The following is a 24,133-nucleotide window of genomic DNA, read 5'->3' as shown; positions in this document are numbered from 1 at the left end:
CCTTTAAGGTGTAGGGTACATATTATGGTATGTATCAGGTACAAAAAAAGAAAATCACTACAAAAGATTTTCTCCCCCCTTCTCCTGCTGGTATTAGCTCATCTTAAGTGATCACTCTCCTTACAGTGCGTATGGTAACACCCATTGTTTCATGTTCTCTGTGTATATAAATCTCCCCACTGTATTTTCCACTGAATGCATCCAGTGAAGTGAGCTGTAGCTCATGAAAGCTTATGCTCAAATAAATTTCTTAGTCTCTAAAGTGCCACAAGTACTCCTTTTCTTTTTGCAAATACAGACTAACACGGCTGCTACTCTGAAACCTGTCAGGTACAGTAACTCCTCACTTAATGTCTTCTGGTTAATGTTGTTTTGTTGTTACACTGCTGATCAGTTAGAGAACATGCTCATTTAAAGTTGCACAATGCTCCCTGATAATGTTGTTTGGCAGCTGCCTGCTGTGTCCACTGCTTGCAGAAAGAGCAGCCTGTTGGAGCTAGCTGGTGGGGGCTTGGTACCAGGGTGGACTGGCAGCCCCCCCATCAGCTCCCCTATGTTCCTTGTGCAGCAGCCGCCCAGCAGGCTATCAACTGGGGGGCAGTTCAGCTGTCCCTCCCCCCACTCCCCGTGCTGCTCCTGCCCTCTGCCTTAGAACTGCTCCTGAGAGCCTCCTGCTTGCTGTGCGAGGGTAGTAGGGGGTGCACCCCCATCTCCACAGGACCAGGGGGACACGATAGGATGGAGGGAGCTTGCTGGCAGCAGCTGCTGTCTCAACTTGCTGATCTACTTTAAAAGGCAATGTACTTAGAGTGGGGTCAGCGTACTTAAAGGGGTAATGCGCATCTCTCTCTCTCTCTCTCAAACACCCACTGTGTGTCTCTCTGTCTCTCTCTGCCATACTGTCTCCCTGCCCTCAATTCGTGCTGCCTTGTAGAGTGCGAGGCTACATTAACAATGTGTTAACCCTTGAGGGCTCAGCTGAGTGCTAGTTCATCATTTAGCAGTAAGGCATTCCCTGGGAAATATCTAACCCTCTTCCACCCTCTGACTTCAGCACCTCAACCAAGCTTCACAATCATCATTGTATACAGTATTAAATTTTTTTCTTTAAAACTTATACTGTGTGTGTGTGTGTGTGTGTGTGTGTATACACACACATATAAAAAAAATTTCCCTTGAACCTAACCCTCCCCGCTCCCCATTTACATTAATTCTTATGGGGAAATTGGATTTGCTTAACATCATTTCACTTAAAGTAGCATTTTTCAGGAACATAACTACAGTGTTAAAAGAGGAGTTACTGTATTAAATTGATTCCATAGTCAACCTTTGCTAAAAGCCTGAGTAAATAGGAGAGAAAAGAGAAAATTGTATCAAAGTTAAGTTCCACACTTGCTGAAATATGATAATAGAAGCCATGTGCAAAGTAAAAACTTTTCCAGAGGATCACAAAAAGCTGGGTTAAAAAAAATTCTAATTCTCTATAAGGAATTTTAGTCAGTAATTCAAGTGTGTTATGTAATTGAATCATAACCTGAAAGGGTATCTTATCTTCTGGAGAATATAGACTCTATTGCCTGGGGTTGATCCTCCCTTGGTTAATTCTATCTATATAGGTTCTTATATTCCCCATCATCACAACTGTCACAAAGAATTGTTGGCTAAGACTTCTTTCTTTCCAGCTTGTAGAACTGAAACCTTACCCCATTTCTTTTCCTTTGCTACTGCATGCATTGCTTCAAGATAGGGTTGTACCTGCAATGGTGATGAAAATGGATTGTGTCTAAGGTTGTGAACAAGTCCAGTGGATTTGCAACTACTGTCTCTCTCTTTATGGCTAGATGAGAAATTGTCCTGAATTATTCTTTCCTGTTGTAAATTGGGTTCACAGTGTGAAAAAGTTGAGAACCTGCCCTGAGCTGAAAGAAGTAAAAGCAGATCAGCATTAAACAGAAAAAAAAATTAGTATCCAACTTTCCAAATAGATTTAAGAGAACAGAGTGATGGCATACCACATATTTGGTTTAGCTTTGTTAGCACAGAAATGTTACCTCCTCCATATATCTCAAGAATGAACTATTGTTTATCTTCTTTCTTTAAATATTGGGTATTTTTTTTAATCTCTATTTAGTCTGCTTACGTCCAATCCTAATACTAAATCTACTGTTGAGACATTTGTCTTCTGTACCACAGGACCTGCCTCTGCAATTTGGATTTAAGTCTGATCCAACTCCCACTCAAGTGGATGGAAAGATTCCCTTTGACTTTAGTGGGAATCTAACTTGGCACTTTTTACAGAAAAGGTTGGAGTAGATGCATGGAACATGATAACTCACATCTTCACAGTCTCTTACTTGGAGACCAAGGGTGAAATCCTGGCCCCACTGAAGTCAAGATGAGTTTTTCCCATTGACCTCAATGGGACCAGGATTTCAAGCCAATATTTAATTATAACACTTTGCAAATTAAAGAATCATCAGCAGTTAGTGATGGAAAAGATTTATTTAGTCATCTAATGCAAGATTGTCCCTCATAGCATATTTTATGAACACTTTCATTTAAGGATCTTAAAGAACTTTATTAGCAATAAGAGTCATAATGCCCTTATCACATAGGGCTACGGAGGCACAGAGGAATTAAGTGACTTACCCAAGGCTGTACAGTGCATCAGTGGCAGAACCAGAAATAGAACCCATGGAGTCCTGGCTGTCAGTTTCCTGTTGTAATCGCTAATCCTTTATAGATTCACAAACAGAATATTACTTACAGATTTGGGTTTTTCCCACACACCAACGTGCACGTGTGTGCGTGCGTTCATACATATGTGTTTTTTTTAAAGTACATACTAAATTTGCAAAACTGTTGAATACATTATGGCTCAATCCTGCCTTATAAAACATGGTACCTATTGCTCTTGTATCTGGCAGGTTTGTTTGAATTGTTTGAAGAAAACAGATGTTGGGGGGTACACTTACCCCTAGGTAGAGGTATTATCACTTCTTGTGTTCCCTGTTTTAAAAACGGGGAATACTTCTGAAACCTGTCGTATCTCTACAACTGCTTTTTAGTGAAGCCCCTATATATGACAATATGGTAATCACTTCCCTTTTTCAGCCTTTAATACTGCTTGGAGAAGAAGTATGATTTTTATGTTCATTTATAATCTTAGTACAGTGTGCACAACTGACCTGCCACACCTTTTTTCTTTTTTTTTTTTTTTTAAATGCAGCCTTATTAGTTACAAAACACAATATAGAAGTACAAACGCAAACCAAGCCAGAAATTCCTTCAACAATATTCAAGGACTGCAGTGAGTGGAAACAAACATGTTTCTGTATGAGCCCCTCAGTATCTGCAGTCCCCAGCATGCTCTTTGCCAACAGAGTGCTTTAGTGCGCAGGAATAATTTCATGTACATTTTGTAATTTCACACATTTGCTTAAATGTTGTCCTGCAAAAGTAGTAAAAAACCCCAAAGCAATGGAGTCTCTGTGGGTGGTTTTGAAAAAGTTATTAATGGAAGAGTGTAAATGTGTAGCATGAAATTATTTCTGGTGAAAGTTGACTTCACCCTGCTTGTATACATGTAAATAAGAGGAGAGTTTGGTCCTTTGTTTAATTTATTAACATGGCACAAACAAAGATATTGAAATCAAACTATTTCTTCTAATAGAAGATTGTCGATTCATGTGACATTTATCAAGAATTCCAGGGTATATTTGTAGGAATATTTTTTAAAGCCTCTTAAAATTACTCAAGCAGCGAATGGCTTTTTGTAAATTTTAGGCTAGTCTGATCTGTTGGTTTTACGGTGTAGTTTCTGTGTTTGGCCCAAGGGGCCAGTTTTCCACCTATTGAGCCAGCTTATTCTGCTCCAAAGTTGTCTTCTCTGTCCCTTCCTAAAGTTCTATTCCTTTAAGGGTCTGGGGAGTGTGGATAGAGGTCATTCTCACCCAGGCAGAGAGAGCAACTGAGTCAGTCCATTGGTAGGATATCAACTCCTCTTTGCTAGTTTTATGTCGCAGTGAAGGGGTTTCAGGCAGGACAAGACTCTCAGGGAAGAGAGCAGGCAAAAAAGAAATGTTGAGAGTAATACCATCTCCCTCTAGGGTTGCCAACCCTCCCAGATTGGCCGTAAGTCTCCCGGAATCGGCCTCGAACTTCCCAAGGCTTCTGAAACAAATCTGGGCGATTTTAATAGGCCACTAAAAGTCTGGCAGCACAGCGGGGCTAAGGCAGGTTCCCAAACTGCCCTGTCTCCGCTCGGCTCCCGGAAGGGACAGTCATCTCTCTCTGGCTCCTAGGCACAGGGGCATCCAAGGGGGTCTCTGAGCGCTTCCCCCACCCCAAGCACGGACTCTGCAGCTCCTATTGGCTGGGGACAGTGCCTGCAGCCCTGGGCAGCGCGCAGAGCTGCCTGGCCACCCCTGAGTCTAGGAGCCGGACATGCCGGTCGCTTCCAGAAGCTGCTCAAGGTAAGTATCACCTGGCTGGAGCCTGCGCCCCTTGCCCCTCGCCCACAATAAAACCCCCTGTTCCAGCCCTAAACTCCCTCCCAGAGCCTGCACCCCCTCCTGCACTCCAAACCCCCTACCCCAGCCGAGGGAAAATGAGTGAGGGTGGGGGAGAGCAAGCGGTGGAGGGAGGGGGGATGGAGTGAGTGGGGACAGGGCTTCAGAGAAGGGGCGGGACCACGGGGAAGCGCGCAGGGCAAAGGTGTTTGGGTTTGTGCGATTAGACAGTTGGCAACTGTATCTCCCTCCTCTCGTGGATCTTCCTCCCTTGGGTTAGCAGCTTCTTACAGGCCCAGCTGTCTCCTTCCTGCACAAACCGGCATTTTTTAGTGTAGTGGCTGCATCCTGTGTCTGTATAAACTAACAGATGCATTTCAGCTACTTTAGTGAAGCCTGCAAATTGCACAGACTGGAGGCAACTAAGCAAGAACAACCTCTTTTCAACATGTAGGAAGAGTAGTGAGGGGACAGAATGCCAGGGGCAGAGGGTAGAAATAAGTTATCTGTGGAGTGTCCCTCTTTACATTCAGCACAGAAAGAGTAGCACTTCCTCTCACACCATTAGGGAGTTGAATTTTCAAAAGTGTAAACAAGCCATGTTGTGTTGTTTGGTTTGTTTTAAATCTCCTAACTTAAGTCATGATCTGGCTCGTGAGTTTTCAAGTCTCTTTGTTGGATCAATTTCACTGGCTCAGTTTAACATCCATGTAGTTAAATAACTGCATATACTTCTTTGTGTTTACAAAAGACATTTGAAATACAATATTTTGACCTGTTAAAAGTATCATACCTTGCTGGGAAATTGTTATACTAGACTTTTTAGTGTTTGGAGCAGTGCTGGCTGTTCTAGTTTCCATAATGTAATCTAGTTAAGCAATCATTTCCTGGGAAGCTTCCAGACTTGCTGAGTCAGTAATCTGGCTGACTACCAGGAAAAAAATAATTTGTATCTCTACCAAACTAAACACATCAACTAAAGAAGTAGGTGCTCACTGGATAGGATTCTAGCTTTGGCAATGATTTTGAGAAGACATAAGATGTTACCACTCTATCAAAAATAGTTCCCCTTCCTTTCCTTCAGGAGACTTGAAATTGTGTCAGAGAAAAGCAATCAGCTCCAACTGTAGAAACATGCTCTTCTGAAGGAACATTTAAAATCCCTGATAGAAAGGAGGAGACAATGAGTATTTTTGTAGCATCACTGGTAGCCGCATCCCCCAAGAAGGGACCCTTCCTTCTAGCCCAGCATATCTCCTGGGCCCACTTCAAAAACCCCAAAGTGACCTTGATTCTCCCTCTCACCTGCCAGCAACTCTTCAGAGTGGTCAGATCCCCATAAGTGCTGACTCACCCTCAACTCCAAGCCCCTTAGGCAGCTAGAGGAATATACTGAGGAAAGCTGCTTCCCTACCTCAAAGCTGAGAGAAATTTGAGATGACCAAAAAATGGAGGAAAACACAGTTGATGGATCTTAATTGTTTGAAAGATCCATTGGACCCAGTTCTTTGTTTTTAGAAATGTAAATAGTGGTAGAATTTCTTCCTCTTTGTTCTCATTAAAATTATGCAATTTAGTTCCAACAAAATTCAACTATTTCTTGGAGGTTCACCCCTTTAATGGAAGCCATGCTGACTCACATTAAAGGAATACTGTGCAAGCACAGTCTGCTAGAATTTTTGAGCAAGTTTTTAAAAAAACTGGGTAAAAAGGTAACTAGATGTAACATATTTGGACTTTCAAAACACCTTTGCCATAGTCCCTTACAAGAGGCTGTTCAAGAAACTGAATCACAGGGCAAAAGATAAAATTGTGTGTCAGATTAGAAGTTCTAAAGTTTCTAGTAGAGAGAACCAGAATTAGGAATAAATGGTTATTTTTTAGATAGTTAATATTTGGGTGTCTCAAGGCATCTGTGTTGTTTATTATATAAATTGTTTTGAAAAAGGGAGATGAAGATTGAGGTGGCAAAATTTACAGAAGATAAAAGTTTATTTATCTTAATCAAGGCAAGACTGGGTTATGAGGGACTCCAGAGGGACATAACAAAGCTAGGTGACAATAGATGAGCATATGCTAGGCAAATTCAAAAGAACAGAATAAGGCTTTCAGTATGTAGTTCTAGTGACAAGACTTGTAAATTGGAACTCTAGTTTGTGCCTATAATATAATGAAATGAAAGCAAACTGAATGTTTCTGAATGTTGCTATTCCCCTTCCACCATACTTAAACCTTTCCATCTGTCCCTTCCAATTTAAATATAATAAAAATAATAATAATAAAAAAAACCAACCATGTCACTGCATGTTAAAGGATCCAAAAAAAGTCCACTTTTCAAGACCAAGTCAGACAGTAGGGCATTGTGAAAAATGCTCTGCAGACAACAGGTTAAAAAATAAGGCAACCCTTTCAAGGATTAGTTTCTTCAAAAGTAGAAAGTGCTCAGATTAAAACGCAGTGTGGCACGTGTATCATTGATTGTGTCCTGTGTGAGCAAAAGGGCAAATCCAGAGCTCAGTATCTGGGCCTGGGAATGGGCAGATGCTTGGGAGGATGTTATTGAGGCATAATGGCTAAAGTATCCTCTGCTTGCCCTTTATACCACCCCAAGGGAGAGGTGAGGGCCAGGGGATCCATGTAGCAGCAAAATCTCTAACCCATCCTCTGACTTGCCCATTCCTCCTGAATTGTGCCACGTAGAGAACTTGTATGGAGCGGGGCTCTCTGCCATTCACTGCATGTGCTCACACTGTGCTCCCACATTTCCTTGTGCTGCAGAACCAGACAGATTCCCCTGCCAAAGGACTTGCTGTGGCTGTGGAGGGCCAGCATTTCATAACTGGGCTTGTAAAAAGTGATAGTTCATCATGACTTCACTTAGGTTGACACAATCCTATTTACTCTGTTCTAGCTTTAAGCTGTTGCTTAGCCCGGTGGTTTTTACAGACCCATTAAGTGCAAGTACTTTAAGAGAAACCTACAAAATTCCTTGGAAAATGGATCTATAAACCAAAATGGGAGGTGTTGGCTGAAGAAAGGTTTTCACTTTGTTTCAGTCACAGAAAGTTTCACATACAGTCCACAAATTACTAAATGTCCTTGTAGAAATACAGCTTAAGAGACTGGTTGAAAAAAGCACTTTTTTAAATGTACAAATTTTAAAAAGGCTCTTAAATTTTAAAATGTATGGGCTGTTTTTATTGAAGTATCTGACAGAATAAATTGTTTATTTTGCACTGGAAATGTCAGCTCTTGCAAAGAAACCCAGGGCCAGCCCTCAACATTTTGGCACCTGAGGAGGGGAGCTCAAATGGTGCCTCCATGCCCCCTCGCTTGGGTCAAAACTTTGAAAGGTCTCAATTCTGCCTTCTTCATATTCTACTCCTCTCATGGTACTGCTCTGCTACCTACCCCAATAAAGGAGAATTAACAACTTAAAATGACATGTTCAAAAATTTTAAGTAACACTTAATTTTCAAACATCTGAACAGCAAATGTAACTTTTCTTGTCTGCATAGTAAACACTGGCATTTTTATCTGTTTGAATAATCAAAGTGGTGCTTTCCATGGCAAAGATTGAACTGCTTCCTGAAGGTCCACAGTCTGGGCCAGCTCATGCTCTATTGAGATGGTTGCAAGGCTGACCATCCTCTGTGTCATTGTGGAGCATAGATGTGTTTTTATTAATTTCAGCTTGGAGAAGCTGTGTTCTCCACTGGCAGCTATTACAGAAAGTATTAGAAGTATGCGCAGAGCAACAAAAGCATCTGAGAAGAGGGTGGTAATCTTATTTGTGCACATATATTCCAGAACAGCCTTTGTAGTTGATCCTGCTGAAATGCATCTTGAAAGGGCTTTCAGTTCATCACCTAAACCACTCGCATCAATATCGTGCATGTCATGTGTCAGTGTCTCTAGTGCCCTGTATTGCTGATGTAGGTCTTCTTCAGGTATAGTGAGGAGTTTTGGAATATCATACAACATCCGAAATATACTGCTGTGTTCCTTGAACTGCATGAAACGTTCAGTTGGCTGAATTGCACAATCTAGCACCTGGTTAAAGAATTCAACTTTGAATTGTTGTTTGGGGTCTCTTACGGGATTATCCCATGCCTCGTAATGAAAATGTCTTCTTCAGTGACTCTTATATTCTTGAATGGGTGGGAAAATAGCTTCAGTGTGATGTTCCTCTACCAACTTCTGTGCACTCTTCAGAATGTTTTGAAATCCCTCATCTGACCGGTAAGACTGTAGGTATGACTTTGCTTTGTCCAGTTGTTCCATTGCTCCAGATATATCAAGGTGAACACCTTGGAGTCTCTTGCTTACAACATTTATTTCAAACAGTATGTCATGCCACAACACTAAGACACACAGAAATTTGAAGTTATGTATGTTTCTGGTGAATCCATTTCCCTCTGCCACTGTTCTCCCACAAACAGTTCCTGTCATAGCATTGTCCTCCATAATGGCAACTATGGCATCATGTATCTTCCCAATTTGGTGTGTGTTAAGCTTTATCACCTCCACTCGACTTTCCCATCATGTGGCACTCAGTGGTTTCAGTGTCAGAGGATGTTCCCAGATGTTGCTTCAAAATTTGCCATTCACTTGATGCAGAGAAAAATACATAGATGATTTGAATTACATTAAAAAATTCAGCAGCCTCACTAGAAGCTGATGCTGCATCACTGACCACCAAGTTCAATGAATGAGAACTGCATGGGACAAAAAAAGCTCGAGGGTTTAACTCTCGGATCCGTGTCTGCATTCCTCTGCTCTTTCCTCTCATCTTGGCACCATTACCGTAGCCCTGACCTCTCATGTCAGCTATCGCAATTCCCGTATCTTCCAGTTTTTAAAGAAGCACGTTTGTCATACCAGCTCCTGTAGTATCATCAATGTCAAGAAATTCTAGAAAATGCTCTCTGACCATCATTGCAGGGACATTTGCACTAGGTTCTGTTGTTGTTACAAAATGCACCATTAAAGTCATTTGTTCCATATGGCTGATGTAGGTGTGCAGTCCAGAACAACAGAATAATATCTTGCTGACTTCAGATCTGCCACAGCCCTCTCTTTGACTTTTTTTGCCAGTAACTATGATTTCATTTTGAATGTTTTTTCCAAGGTAGTGGTGTGTGTACATTTCTTGTGTGGTGACTCTTCCTAGATGCTCCTAGAGCATCAAACTGAGGCATCAGCAATGTTAAGGAAGTTTCCATTGTTTGGCACAACACAGCTGATCTGAAGTGCCACACAGTGCCAGGTTTTGGGTAGCTGCCATTGTCAGAATGCTTATCAGCCTTTTCAGAACATTTTGCCAGTAAAGAGACTCTGATGCAATCTTCTCTTGATGCTGATCATCTATGGTGGCCTTTAACCTTAGTCTCATCTCAAGCTCTTTCCACCTATGAAATGCTCTCTGGTGATTTGCTGCCTTCTCATGGCATGCCAGATTTCTAGCCAGATTTTTCCAGTCCTTTGTTCCTATAGAACCCAATGTGGCTGGAACATTAGACTGGAAGAGTTTGCAACAAAAATAGTATGCAGCATTCTGGGTTTGTACATGAGCCATGGCCTCTCCACTTTGTCACCATTGGGGAGTTCACGCCAGTAATGTGTTGGATGGAAACTTCTATTTTCATTGTCTTGGGGAACGTGAAGTTTTTCACTTGCTGTGGCCTATGCAGTACAAGGAAGTCTCTCAGGCTACTGCTCAAGTGGGTCCACAGTCCTGGATCATCTAGACTTAAGGAACTAAACTCAGCAGCAGCTGTTTCTTGCGCCTCCACCACACTCTTCTCTGATCTACACTTTTCTTCAAGAATGTGCATGGTTACATCCATTTGAGATGGAAATATGGATGCTGCAGTAGCTGCCAGGTCAGCTGAACTCTGACTAACTGGAAGATCAGGCACCTCCTCACCACTCACATCCTCACTGGGGCCGGAAGGCTCACCATGAACATTTTTGTCTATGTATCTCAGGAGAGCTCCTTCCTGCTTATTTAGAAAATCTTCCTTTGCTTTTTTTCTGAATGCTGCCCCAGAGGGGTGTTTTCTTCTTTCACTCATGACTGCTGTTCTGCGCCAGCTATAGTGGCTCTTACTCAATTGAAGGGGACAAATAAGCAGCCAGGTAGCAGGGCCTGAGTGAGGGAAGATATCAGCGTCTTAAGGGTCTAACTGACTACTACTACTTCAGTTGACTGCCTGTTCTCCTCAAGTGGGTTCAGGGAAGCAGCAGGAAACAGGAAGCTCCCTGAGAAGCTGGTGTTAATCAGTCCAGGATCCTGGGGGTGCTAGAGAGGTACATAAGAGGCTCCTCCTCCTCTCTCCCTGCAGCTCCTGCTGCTTTCTGTTATTCCCTCTCACCTTTTCGCCTGCCTGCCTGTTATGTCTCTTGTGCCCTCCTTCCTCCAGCACAGCACTCCACCATCTCTGTGCATCTAGAGCAGAGAGAATACATATGCAGCAGACACAATTTTCTACACTCTGGGTCCTCGTGGCACCCCCCGCCCAGTCTAGCACCTGAGGCGGTTGCCTCAGTTCATCTCATGGTAAGGCCAGCCTTGAAGAAACCAAAAATATTTGGTTTTTATCCAGTTGGCTTTTAATGTTCTTGTCAAGCTGTCCTACAGTGGCTCAAGATGGTGAGTACCAGCCTCAGGGCACAAACCCCAAATTGACTGATATCTATACTTGGATTTCACCAACCAAGTACCAAATATAAACTCCTCAAACACTATAACAGCCTAACCATGGAGTCACTGACCGTCTCCTTGGGTTGATGGTTTCTCACACTGAAAATCACAACAATATTCAGGTTACTTCCAGTCCTAAAGGACCAGTCACTTACCCCAGGTCAATTGCACTTTAGATCTCATAGCAAAGACAATTAGGAAAAGAAAATAAGAGTTACTTTACAAGGTTAAAGCAGGTAAACATATGTACAAAAATGAGTTTGTCTTATGTTTCAAAAGGTAATAGAAGCTTTTATAATAAGCAAGCTCTGTATCAGGGTGTCCAAATTTATGACCCTCTGAGTTGCATATAACAATCTTTAGAAGTTTGAAAGCCAGTGCACACTTGCTGGGGTTCAGGGCTTCTGCCCCAGAGGAGGCATCTGCGGGGCTTGGGGCTTCAGCCCCACTCTTTCTGAAGCCCCAAGCCCTGGCAGGCACACCCTTCTGGGCATAAGCCCTTACCCCACAACCCTGCTGCAAGGCAGAGTTCCCGAGCTCTCTCCACCACTGCCAGTCTGATAGGGGGAGAATGGGAGGAGATGTATGGGGGGGGAGCTCCAGAGCCACACTTTAACTGTAAAAGAGCCACATGTGGCTCACAAGCCACAGTTTGGCCACCCTTGCTCTATATGTCCCTTAAGGCAACCCAGGCTAACACTGGGAATCTTTTGCTTATGCCTGGAAAACCTTACCCTTGAGTGTCCAAGCAGCACAGAGAGACAGTTGTTTCTTTTGGGGGTTTTTTAATCTTATTCTCGGAGCAGCCAGATCAGCTAATGGGAGGAATTCACTTGCACATCTCTTCATTGTGGAGGAAGAGCAATCAGCAAAGTCTAATGTTGATGGATAGAGCCCTGCAAATCCATGTATATCCACTTCAGATCTGCACATATCCGCATCCCTGGATGCAGATATCCACAGACCATTTTTGCGGATAGTGGATTGGATGCAGATACAACTGTGCAGGGCTCTACTCACCAGCGGCGCCTGGCCGGTGGCATCCGGCTTGGGCAGCCCGGGGAGCACAGCGTGCTCAGGGCTGCCAGCCAGCAGCCAGTGACTGGGATTGGGAGGCAGGTCAGAATTGGGATTGTCCCGCACCCGCTCGCCATTCCACTTCCTGTCCAGCAGCTCAGGCCCCCTGGCAGCACCAGCATCCCCACCATAGCCTGGCAACACTGCCTGTGCTCCCACTCCCAGGCCTGGCTGCCAGCTCCTAGGCAGCAGGGCCCACCCCCAGTGATGGGGATTGAAGCGGGCGGGGCCCCAGCGTTCCACCCCTTCACGCCACCATGGTGCAACATGCACTACTGCTGCATGCTGTCGCTCACAAGTCCCCGGGAGTAGCACATGATGCCCCTTCCTCCCAGTCCCCCCCTCCGTGCCATCTCCTTGAGACCCTGCCCCCGTGCTGCCCCTCACCCCTAGTTCATACCCTTGCGCTGCATCTTCCCTGCAAGACCCCACCCCACCACTCGCTCCCTTCTCCCCGCCCCAATTGCTAGCCCTTGGGCGACAGCTTGCTAGTGGGGATACAGGTAAAAGACAGCTCGTGGATCGTGGGTTAATACTAGCAGATGCCGATTGGATGCAGATCCACATTTTAGTATCAGTGCAGGGTTCTACTGATATGCCTTTGTTGGGCAGGAGATAACACCTCCTATTGGAGACTAGTATTTCACACCTGTTAATGTTTCTCTGTCTGATTTACAATTACAGAACAAAACACTTCAATAGTACCTTGTAACATAGGGTACAAATACTATAAGTGAGATTAATGCATGCAGCAATTTACAAGCACTTCATGAAGGCTAAACACTAAACATATTTTTTGAACTCTAGTACCTATTTTAACAATACTAACACACAGGTGAGCCAGCCAGGGAATGTCCAGCTATGTATCTATCAGTGTTCAGTTGGGACCTAAGGGCCTTTGCTGGAGCTGGCATCTGGTCTGCCAGTGTCACAGTTCTGACCTCTGGTCTCTAAAATTACAGCTTGTATGTTCTCTCCATATTTTTTTGTAACTTGAAACTTTCTGGGAAATGTAAAGTGAGTCACACTTGACTGAAAAGAATCCATAAATATAACTCTAAACTGTCACCTGTTTGTTATATGTAGAGCTGCTTCCTTGCGTGCATTCTTAAAGCTAAGGAAGGAAAGGAAACCGGGAAGAATTAGCAGGGGAAGCAAAAGTGGATGGGAATCTGGGAGGCAGTGACCATGAGTTGGTTGAGTTCAGGATCCTGACACAGGGAAGAAAGGTAAGCAGCAGGAGACGGACCCTGGACTTCAGGAAAGCAGACTTCGACTCCCTCAGGGAACAGATGGGTAGGATCCCCTGGGGGACTAACATGAAGGGGAAAGGAGTCCAGGAGAGCTGGCTGTATTTCAAGGAATCCCTGTTGAGGTTACAGGGACAAACCATCCCGATATGTCGAAAGAATAGTAAATATGGCAGGCGACCAGCTTGGCTTAACGGTGAAATTCTAGTGGATCTTAAACATAAAAAAGAAGCTTACAAGAAGTGGAAGGTTGGACATATGACCAGGGAAGAGTATAAAAATATTGCTCGGGCATGTAGGAATGAAATCAGGAGGGCCAAATCACACCTGGAGCTGCAGCTAGCGAGAGATGTCAAGAGTAACAAGAAGGGTTTCTTCAGGTATGTTGGCAACAAGAAGAAAGCCAAGGAAAGTGTGGGCCCCTTACTGAATGAGGGAGGCAACCTAGTGACAGAGGATGTGGAACAAGCTAATGTACTCAATGCTTTTTTTGCCTCTGTCTTCACAAACAAGGTCAGCTCCCAGACTGCTGCGCTGGGCATCACAACATGGGGAATAGATGGCCAGCCCGCTGTGGAGAAAGAGGTGGTTAGGGACTATTTAGAAAAGCTGGACGTGCACAAGTCCATGGGGCCGGACGAGTTGCATCCGAGAGTGCTAAAGGAATTGGCGGCTGTGATTGCAGAGCCATTGGCCATTATCTTTGAAAACTCATGGCGATCGGGGGAGGTCCCGGATGACTGGAAAAAGGCTAATGCAGTGCCAATCTTTAAAAAAGGGAAGAAGGAGGATCCTGGGAACTACAGGCCAGTCAGCCTCACCTCAGTCCCCGGAAAAATCATGGAGCAGGTCCTCAAAGAATCAATCCTGAAGCACTTACATGAGAGGAAAGTGATCAGGAACAGCCAGCATGGATTCACCAAGGGAAGGTCATGCCTGACTAATCTAATCGCCTTCTATGATGAGATTACTGGTTCTGTGGATGAAGGGAAAGCAGTGGATGTATTGTATCTTGACTTTAGCAAAGCTTTTGACACTGTCTCCCACAGTATTCTTGTCAGCAAGTTAAGGAAGTATGGGCTGGATAAATGCACTATAAGGTGGGTAGAAACTTGGCTAGATTGTCGCGCTCAACGGGTAGTGATCAATGGCTCCATGTCTAGTTGGCAACCGGTGTCAAGTGGACTTCCCCAGGGGTCGGTCCAGGGGCCGGTTTTGTTCAATATCTTCATAAATGATCTGGAGGATGGTGTGGTTTGCACTCTCAGCAAATTTGCGGATGATACTAAACTGGGAGGAGTGGTAGATACGCTGGAGGGCAGGGATAGGATACAGAGGGACCTAGACAAATTGGAGGATTGGGCCAAAAGAAATCTGATGAGGTTCAATAAGGATAAGTGCAGGGTCCTGCACTTAGGACGGAAGAACCCAATGCACAGCTACAGACTAGGGACCGAATGGCTAGGCAGCAGTTCTGCGGAAAAGGACCTAGGGGTGACAGTGGACAAGAAGCTGGATATGAGTCAGCAGTGTGCCCTTGTTGCCAAGAAGGCCAATGGCATTTTGGGATGTATAAGTAGGGGCATAGCGAGCGGATCGAGGGACGTGATCGTTCCCCCTCTATTTGACATTGGTGAGGCCTCATCTGGAGTACTGTGTCCAGTTTTGGGCCCCACACTACAAGAAGGATGTGGATAAATTGGAGAGAGTCCAGCGAAGGGCAACAAAAATGATTAGGGGTCTGGATCACATGACTTATGAGGAGAGGCTCAGGGAACTGGGATTGTTTAGTCTGCAGAAGAGAAGAATGAGGGGAGATTTGATAGCTGCTTTCAACTACCTGAGAGGTGGTTCCAGAGAGGATGGTTCTAGACTATTCTCAGTGGTAGAAGAGGACAGGACAAGGAGTAATGGTCTCAAGTTGCAGTGGGGGAGGTTTAGGTTGGATATTAGGAAAAACTTTTTCACTAGGAGGGTGGTGAAACACTGGAATGCGTTACCTAGGGAGGTGGTAGAATCTCCTTCCTTAGAAGTTTTTAAGGTCAGGTTTGACAAAGCCCTGGCTGGGATGATTTAATTGGGGATTGGTCCTGCTTTGAGCAGGGGGTTGGACTAGATGACCTCCTGAGGTCCCTTCCAACCCTGATATTCTATGATTCTATGAAAGGGTTAATAGCAGAGCGTGTACTGTAACTGTACTGTAAAACTTTGCAGTCCCATAGGATAGAACTTGATGATTTCTGTCTGTACTGGAAGGATCAAATGTCTCTCTCTGCTATACGCCATGAATTGGAGCAAGTGTATAGTGGTCATGTGTAGCTGAGTCATAAATTAGGAAAGAAGGGGAACAGTGCATATATTGTATACATTTCCCTGATCTGACAAGAGTGCATTGCACAAACAAGGTACAGTTGAGGTTCCAGATGAATTTGGGGATCATGGCCTGCTAAAGGGATGGATCTAGCAATCAGCAGCTCTAAACTGGGAAACAAGCAGATTTCTCAACAGTGCAAAGAGATGAATGCTGCTCACAGTATGGAAGTGTAGAGAGGGTTTGTCGGGCTTCATCCCTCTCCGGAACGGCTGGGAACCACACCGCCTCCTTTAGTCCTTGCACGGCCCCTTGGGGAATTGGTTGGACCACAGGAGTCCTGGCTCAAGCCATCCAACAGGAGGCTGAGCAAACACAGGGAACAATTAGCAATTAATAAGCCCAGACCCTGGGTCAGGGCGGGGCAGCAAAGAGTCACAGCTCAGGCCCTCAGGCAGGGGCTGAGCAAACACAGGTAAATAGCTCACCCAGGCTTCACCTTGACTCAGGTACCTCCAGAGGGGGAGTTGGGAAGTAGCCCGGGGGCAGCTGATCCAAGTCTGGCTGCAGCACAGCCGGAACCCATGTCAGTGTGTTGCGGCCACGATCCCCACTGACACAGCAGCGGGCCTTTGGCTGCTAGGGATCCTCAGGGGGGCTGGCACAGGGTAGGCTCGGCAACTCTTCTGGGTAGCTGGCATAGGGTAGGCTCCGCGACTCTCCCACACACTGACCTGTGTTGAGTACTGGCCGATCGGGCCAATCTCTAGGTCCCAGTCCTTAGGTCCGCCACTGGTTGTTGTAGTCTCCCCAGCGGGAGCTGGGCCAGAGGCATCTGGCCTCTCTGGCAGCTGCCTCCTGAGTGAGCACTGAGGTTGGGCTCTTATACTTCCTGTCCAGCCTCTGACCCTCTTGGGGGCAGGCTTGGAGTGCTCTGGCTCTGCCCACTGTGGTGTCCAGTGGAGCTTGTTCCCCTCCAGGGCACCGGGGAACCACACCACCTTCCTACAGGAAGCTAGCTAGCTTTTGGAGGGATGTGATGCTTTTTGGCAGGGAGATCTGTATTGAAGACACACAGTAGGGAAAACATTGGCAAAACGGACAACTGCTCAGCTGCCCCACTCCTATTGGAGCTTTCTAGCTCAAGGTGTTGCAGACTCCTCTGTGCACCTGGATTCTCAGATAGCAAGATGCAGAAAGTTCTTTCATCTTTTGCTGGCCAGGAGATTGCATATAGTCCTCTCAGATACAGACATTGCTATAGTAGACTATATTATTATTGTTATTTTGAGGATAAACAATTACAACAACCTAAATCTGAAGGTAACTTTGAAGGCCATTTTGAGGCTTCAGTTAGTACAATGTACAACTGCCTGTCTTTTAGGTAGGGCAGCTTGCTAGGGCATAGCACCTTTGGTCTGTAATCTATTACCTGCCATTCATTTCCAGGTGTCATCAAAGTGCTTGTTATTATCTGCTAAGCCTTAAATGACCCTAGCCCTAATTAGTTAGACCCAACTTCTACCGCTCTGCTCTAACTGGTAACTGTAGATATGCTTCAGCTGTCTGTCCTGTCATAGGAAGAAGTTAATGTAAGCAGTGGTTGGGCAATTCTCCATGTCAGACCTTTTGCTGTGAAATGTGATCCTACCATATAAACATTTAAATACATTTAGTGAGAATATAGGCTACATCTTTTTGTTCAGATTTTTCTATGGGCTGCCATTCTAGCCCCTCAGGAATCATTTGAGAGTGGCTGGTTTGATAATATGAAGGTTGATAAATAGAGCTAATTGAAAAATGGCAATTAGTTTTTGATGGAAAAAATCTAAAAAAATAGATTTAAAATCTTGTTTTTTCTTTTTCATTTTCTGCATTTTTTTTCTTTGCAGTTTTTCACTAAAACAGGTTTTCAAAGCAGTTGTGGTTTCAAAAAAAATTATTGAACACTGAAAATGTTACTGAATTTTTTTTGAATTATGATTTCTTGCTAAAGAGCCAAAATGTTTTTGCGGAAACATTTAATGTACATTTTCCATAAACTGGTTTCCTTTTGGCCAAAAAGCCATTTGTAACTGAAAAATTGGGCTTTGACCAAATTTTTAACCAGCTCTTATCATGAAATATATGCTCCAAGCTTTGGGAAAGATCGTGTTCAATACCATTCTAATTTATGGAAAGTGGGCTCAGATATGGGTAGGGCAGCATGATTACTATACGTTTTACTAACCTATTTTATTTATTTTAAAGCCACCTTTTTATTTTAACAATAGAATCCCAATTGAAATTTATTAAACATTTTTAGATGTTTTCTACATTTTCAAATATATTGATTTGAATTACAACACAGAATAGAAAATGTGTAGTGCTCACTTTATATTTATTTTTATTACAAATACTTGCACTGTAAAAAAAACAAAAGAAATAGTATATTTCAAATCCCCCATTACAATCTCTTTATCATGAAAGTTGAACTTACAAATGTAGAATTACGCAAAAAAAAACTGCATTCAAAAATAAAACAATGTAAAACTTTAGCGCCTACAAGTCCACTCAGTTCTACTTCTTGTTCAGCCAATCGCTCAGACAAACAAGTTTGTTTACATTTGCAGGAGATAAGGCTGCCCACTTCTTGTTTACAGTGTCACCTGAAAGTGAGAACAGGCATTTGCATGGTACTGTCGTAGCCGGTGTTGCAAGATATTTACGAGGCAGATGTGCTAAAGATTCATATGTCCCTTCATGTTTCAACCACCGTTCCAGAGGACATGCATCTATGCTGATGATGGGTTCTGCTCGATAATGATTCAAAACAGTGCAGACCAATGCATGTTCATTTTCATTATTTGAGTCCAATGCCACCAGCAGAAGATTGTGGGGTGTTTTTTTGTTTGTTTGTTTTTTTGGTGGTTCGGGTTCTGTAGTTTCCACATCGGAGTGTTGCTCTTTTAAGACATGTGAATGCATGCTCCACATGTCATCCCTCTCAGATTTTGGAAGGCACTTCAGATTCTTAAACCTTGAGTCAGGTGCTGTATATATTCTTAGAAACCTCACATTGGTACCTTCTTTGTGTTTTGTCAAATCTACAGTGAAATTGTTCTTAAAATGAACAACATGTGCTGGGTCATCATCCGAGATTGTTATAACATGAAATATATGGCAGAATGCAAGTAAAACAGAGCAAGAGGCATACAATTCTTCCCCAAGGAGTTCAGTCAAAAATTTAATTAATGCATTTTTTTTTAATGAGTGACATCAGCATGGAAGCGTGTCGTCTGGAATGGTGGCTGAAGCATAAAGGGGTATATGAATGTTTAGCATATCTGGCACGTAAATAACTTGCAAGGCTGGGTACAAAAGTGCCATGCCAATGAACACTTGTCCTCACTTTCAGGTGACATTGTAAATAAGAGAAAGGCAATATAATCTCCAGTAAATGTCAACAAACTTGTTTGTCTTAGCAGTTGGCTGACCAAGAAGAAGGACTGAATGCACTTGTAGGCTCTGAAGTTTGAAATTTTGTTTTTGAGTGCAGTTATATAACAAAAAAATCTACATTTGTAAGTTGCACTTTCACAATAGAGAGTGCGCTACAGTATTTGTGTGAGGTGAATTGATAGAAGAAATAGTATTTTTTATTTTTACAGTACAAATATTTGTAATAAAAATAATATAAAGTGAGCACTGTACACTTTGTATTCTGTGTTGTAATTGAAGTCAATATATTTGAAAATGTAGAAAAACATAGAAAAATATTTAATAAATTTCAATTGGGATTCTATTGTTAAACAGTGTGATTAAAACTGTGATTAATCGCAATTAATTTTTTTGAGTTAGTCGCATGACTTAACTGCAATTAATTGACAGCCCTAGTAATAAATAGCCAATAATTTGTGATGTTTGGTTACAGATTACACCCCAGTACTCTTTAATGACTGAGCATGTCCACCATATATGCATATATTCTCTTATATATATATATATATGAAAACATGACTGGTGGGAGATACCATTGAAACAGTATCTTAAAGAAATTGTCTTTTATTGTGCTACACACTGAGGTTGCTGTTCCTCTTTTCCAAATCAAACCCTCGTTCTCTGGGGTAATTTGTCTAATCATGTCTTTTCCCCAGACTGCTAGGAAAGTTGTTGGCAAAGATTGAAAAAAATTAGGTGTTATTTTGATGTTTTCCTAATTGGTCAGAAACCATTGCTTCTATTAGAGTTTATTTTTCTGTAGAAAACAGCTTTTCTAGAAATTTGAGACCCATAATGACTAACTTGAAAGTACTGGTACCAAGGGAGAGTGGACTAGTTAAAGTTTTTGTTCTCTAAATAAATTTTTAAAGTTTCTTTGCTGAATAGCTGGACAGCAATATGTGTTCCATGCCTTTCCTGGTCTTCAAAACTTTCTGAGTTGTGATATGAGTTAAGATCTGGATTGTGTGCAATGGGTGTCATTGGTGAAAGAAAATAACTTCTTTTATTTCTAGTTCTATCCCAAACCCACAGAGTAGCCTTTTTTAAAGGATGTGTATATATTTCTGGAGGGTGTGATTTTCGTTATTAATCCACGGTAGCATAATGAAATTTACACTGCTGCAGTTACACACACACACACACACACTCTTACTGCTTTGAGCTGGCTGGCTTCGTAGTATCACAGAATATTTGGAACAGCTAGCTCACCCTGTTTAATGTGCCTTTGCAAATAGCTGCACTCACTCTTGGTCTTTTCTTATTCCATATACATTCTAACATCATCCTCTATATTCCTGCTGGAATTTTATCTGGGGTGATTACAGGAAGATTTTGAAACAAGAGAGAAATCCTTGGCAAAATGTTCATTTTGACTGTGGCTGTTCTTCCCAGCCACGAAATTGCATACTTCCCTTAGCACTCCAGATCTTTTTTCATTTGCTGTAGTGATTTGACATTGAAATCATTGAGCTCTTCTAGGGTGTTTGAGATCTTAATTCCCAGGTATCGTATACAATTCATTTCCTGTTTGTACCTAAATGTTTTCTGTAGGAACAACTTCTCAGAGTCTGGCAAAATTATAGCTGGCATTTAAGATTTAGCATAATTTACTTTAAATCCAGATGTTTTCCCAAAGTCATGGATTTCTTTAGGTATGAATTTTAGGGTAATATTTGATTTTTCCTTAGCTATATATAATTACATTTTAAGATTAAAGACTTTTTAATTTTGGAGCAAGTGGGCTTGAACCTTGCAGTCTTTAAAAATCAGTGACTAACCTAGATATGTATAAAATATTTCTTCTGTCTCTATTTACAGCAAAAGACACCATCTGAATCATTCACTGGGCGAGAGAAGAGGTCAAATTCACAGTCCTACATTGGACGACCTATTCAACTAGACAAGATTTTACTTTCCAAGGTTAAAGTGCCTCACACTTTCGTCATCCACTCCTACACACGCCCAACAGTTTGCCAGTACTGTAAGAAGCTTCTCAAAGGGCTTTTTAGACAGGGCTTGCAGTGTAAAGGTAAGTGTGATCAACAATGTGCTAATTGCAACATTACAAGTGAAGACCACAGAAATTTTAATAATACTATTCTTTTCAGGCTGTAATCTGAATGTATTAATAATTGAGTGTACAGTAATTTATAATTTGTATAAAACATCAATATGGCTATCCTTTACTTGATTCACTGAATTATTTTAATATTTTTGTGTGTTAACAATTTACAAGAATCAAGTGGAAGAACCCATTCAGGTGCATAAGAATTGAATATGTGAAACATCAATAATAACAGTTCAAAATATTTACCATGTAGTGTTACAGTCATGCTTATATTTTGGTTGTGATGATCATAATCCCTTATTGATTAGTGACAGCAACAGCTATCTGAAGTGTCTTTAAGGCCTCAGTCTTGCAAAGACTCATGCTTAAAGTTAAGGGTCTAAGGATTTGTCTTGATTATGATAAAAGGATGTGGATTTTATAAGATGTTAGCTAACATATTTTGACTAATGTGTTTTAAAATTCTAACGTAGACAAGGAAAGTAGCATGTTAGTACGTGTTAGCTGGTCAAATTGAAGCCTAGGCTAGTAGTTCAACTTGATGAGCTGGCACATATTAATATAGTGGTCTTGTCTCTGCTAGAAAAACAAACATTTCACTTTTATCTTTAGTGAAGACAACCTTTTTGTGTTTAAATTATACACAGTTAAGTCCCTCTTGTAATGTTGAGTAGTATACTTAGAAAGCAACTGTTTAAGGCTATGTCTACACTGCACCTTACAATGGCACAGCTATGCTGCTGCAGCCATGCTGTTGTAAGATAAGCAGTGTTGCTGTTCTTTGTTGCCGAGAGAGAGCTCTCCCGGCGACAAAATAAAACCACCCCCCAACGAGGGGCTGTAGCTTCATTGCCAGGAGCACGGCTCCCATCGACGAAGCGCTGTCCACAATGGCCCTTTTTGTCATTAAAACTTGTCATTCAGGGCTAGTTTTTTTCATACCCCGCAGCGACAAAAGTTTTAATGATGAAAGTGCCAGCATAGACAAAACCTTAGACTAGGGCCTTGTCTAAAGTCAAAGTTATACCAGTTTTAACTAAAGATGTGGGTGTAAACTGACTTAAACCAGTGTAAAAACATTTAACACAGTACTATACTGTATTTACTTTTTTTTTCTCTCTGCTGCTGCTGCCTGATTGTGTATTTCTTGTTCAAAATGAGGTGTATGGTTGGTTGACCGGTCAGTTCATAATTCTGAGGTTCTACTGTATGTACAAATGTGCAAAAAATAGACAAGACAAATTGAGCCAAGTTTAAAAGTATCACAACAAAGAGAAAAATTACTGAAACAACCAAACACTTAAATATGTCCTAGAAATACCATACACAATGATGTACCATTGTAAAGAATAGTCATATTGTTCTCTAAAACCCTAGATAGGTTTCTCTTATTCTCAGTATCAGTCTTCAGAATTGGAGATAGTGCCCCATTCTGTAGCACCAACTAATCAGACTGCAGCCTGATCTGCAGTTCGCTCCCTGGAAGGACAAATAAAGGTCTTTAAACCAAGCCCTGGGGTCTTCGCGTGGATAAGTCTAGGACTTCACCTCCATTCTGAACATGCCCCCACCCAGATTGCCATAACTAACACTCCTCCCAAACACCCCAGGAAAACTTTGAGTGTGTATCCTGTGAGTTGCATTGGCAGCTGGCATGTGGCCAGCATAGCATTCTCTGGCCACCTCAGGTTAACTTCACATTAATCAAATGACAGAGATGGTAACTTTTATGTGTAGAACTGTAATTGTATCAGTGAAAAAGGAAATCAACAAAATAATTTTTTTTTTTTTTTTTTTAATAATCAGATTGTAGGTTCAATTGTCACAAGCGCTGTTCACCTAAAGTGCCAAATAACTGCCTTGGTGAAGTAGCCATTAATGGAGGTATGTTGTCTTAATGACTGTTTATGTTTAAACTAACAATTAAAGGAAGGAGGAGTTTTGTAAAGCAGTTTTCAGGAGGAGTTTTTTCCCATTGCCTTAGCATAGCTTTTGCTTTATAATATTTCTGTTTATGTATTGAAGATGAAGTGTGGGAGGAAACCCACTGGTGGTTCATATTTCATCTTCATCAAAAGGGGTTCTCCAAGATATTTAGCACCTGTAGGTAGGCACAGCTGTACCATATTGGCAGAACAGACAGCAGGCTATGACCATAAAATGTTTCACTGAGTGTGGGCTGTCAGTAGCATACATTTTGTGGGGTGTCAGTGTCTGCCAAAAAACTTCCAAACCCCTAGGCAATAAAAGAGAGCACTTACCTATCGGAGACAAAAACAAAATTGTATTTTAGTCTGGGAAGGAACATGTGTTTACTGTAGGATAATCTTCCTGAGCAGAAATGTATATCTGAAAGAACTGGGAAGGCCCTCCAAGAAAAAATTCTACCCCTTCCTGTTAGCATGAAATTCATTACATCAACTGCCTGCCAGAAATGAAAGCTTGAAAATCTGCCCACTTTCCCCTGCATGTGGTGTCAGTTTTGTGTCAAGCGCAGGAATGTAGGGGTAGGCTTGACAGACGGCACTGGAGGAAAAGAGGGTGGTTTTAGATTAGTTGCTGATTACTTTGAAAATGTCACTTTCCATGAGATAAGGGAAGAAAAAATGTGGTCAAGTGTTACATTTCCTAATGCATGTTGCAATATTTTAAGTTGTCAGCTTGAACTCTTCATAACTTAAATAAAGTACACACAAGGTTTTTATTAAACAATTTCCTCTGTTAAAC

The 24,133-nt window shown here is 42.3% G+C and overlaps 1 protein-coding gene across 2 annotated transcripts in view; it reads left to right on the top strand.

Moving 5' to 3' along the window:
• The window catches only part of PRKD1 (protein kinase D1), a 299,918-nt gene that overhangs the window by 235,210 nt on the left and 40,575 nt on the right, over nt 1–24,133 (top strand). For both annotated transcript variants that reach the window (XM_077820323.1, XM_077820324.1), the window contains 2 exons: nt 21,157–21,367; nt 23,213–23,290. In XM_077820323.1, coding sequence (XP_077676449.1) covers nt 21,157–21,367; nt 23,213–23,290 — 289 coding nt within the window. The remainder of the gene's footprint in view (nt 1–21,156; nt 21,368–23,212; nt 23,291–24,133) is intronic.

The sequence above is a fragment of the Eretmochelys imbricata genome, chromosome 6, assembly GCF_965152235.1.
Source record: "Eretmochelys imbricata isolate rEreImb1 chromosome 6, rEreImb1.hap1, whole genome shotgun sequence".
Taxonomy (NCBI): domain Eukaryota; kingdom Metazoa; phylum Chordata; order Testudines; family Cheloniidae; genus Eretmochelys; species Eretmochelys imbricata.
Note: the sequence above shows the minus strand (reverse complement) of the source record. Positions and strands in the feature narration are given on the sequence as shown.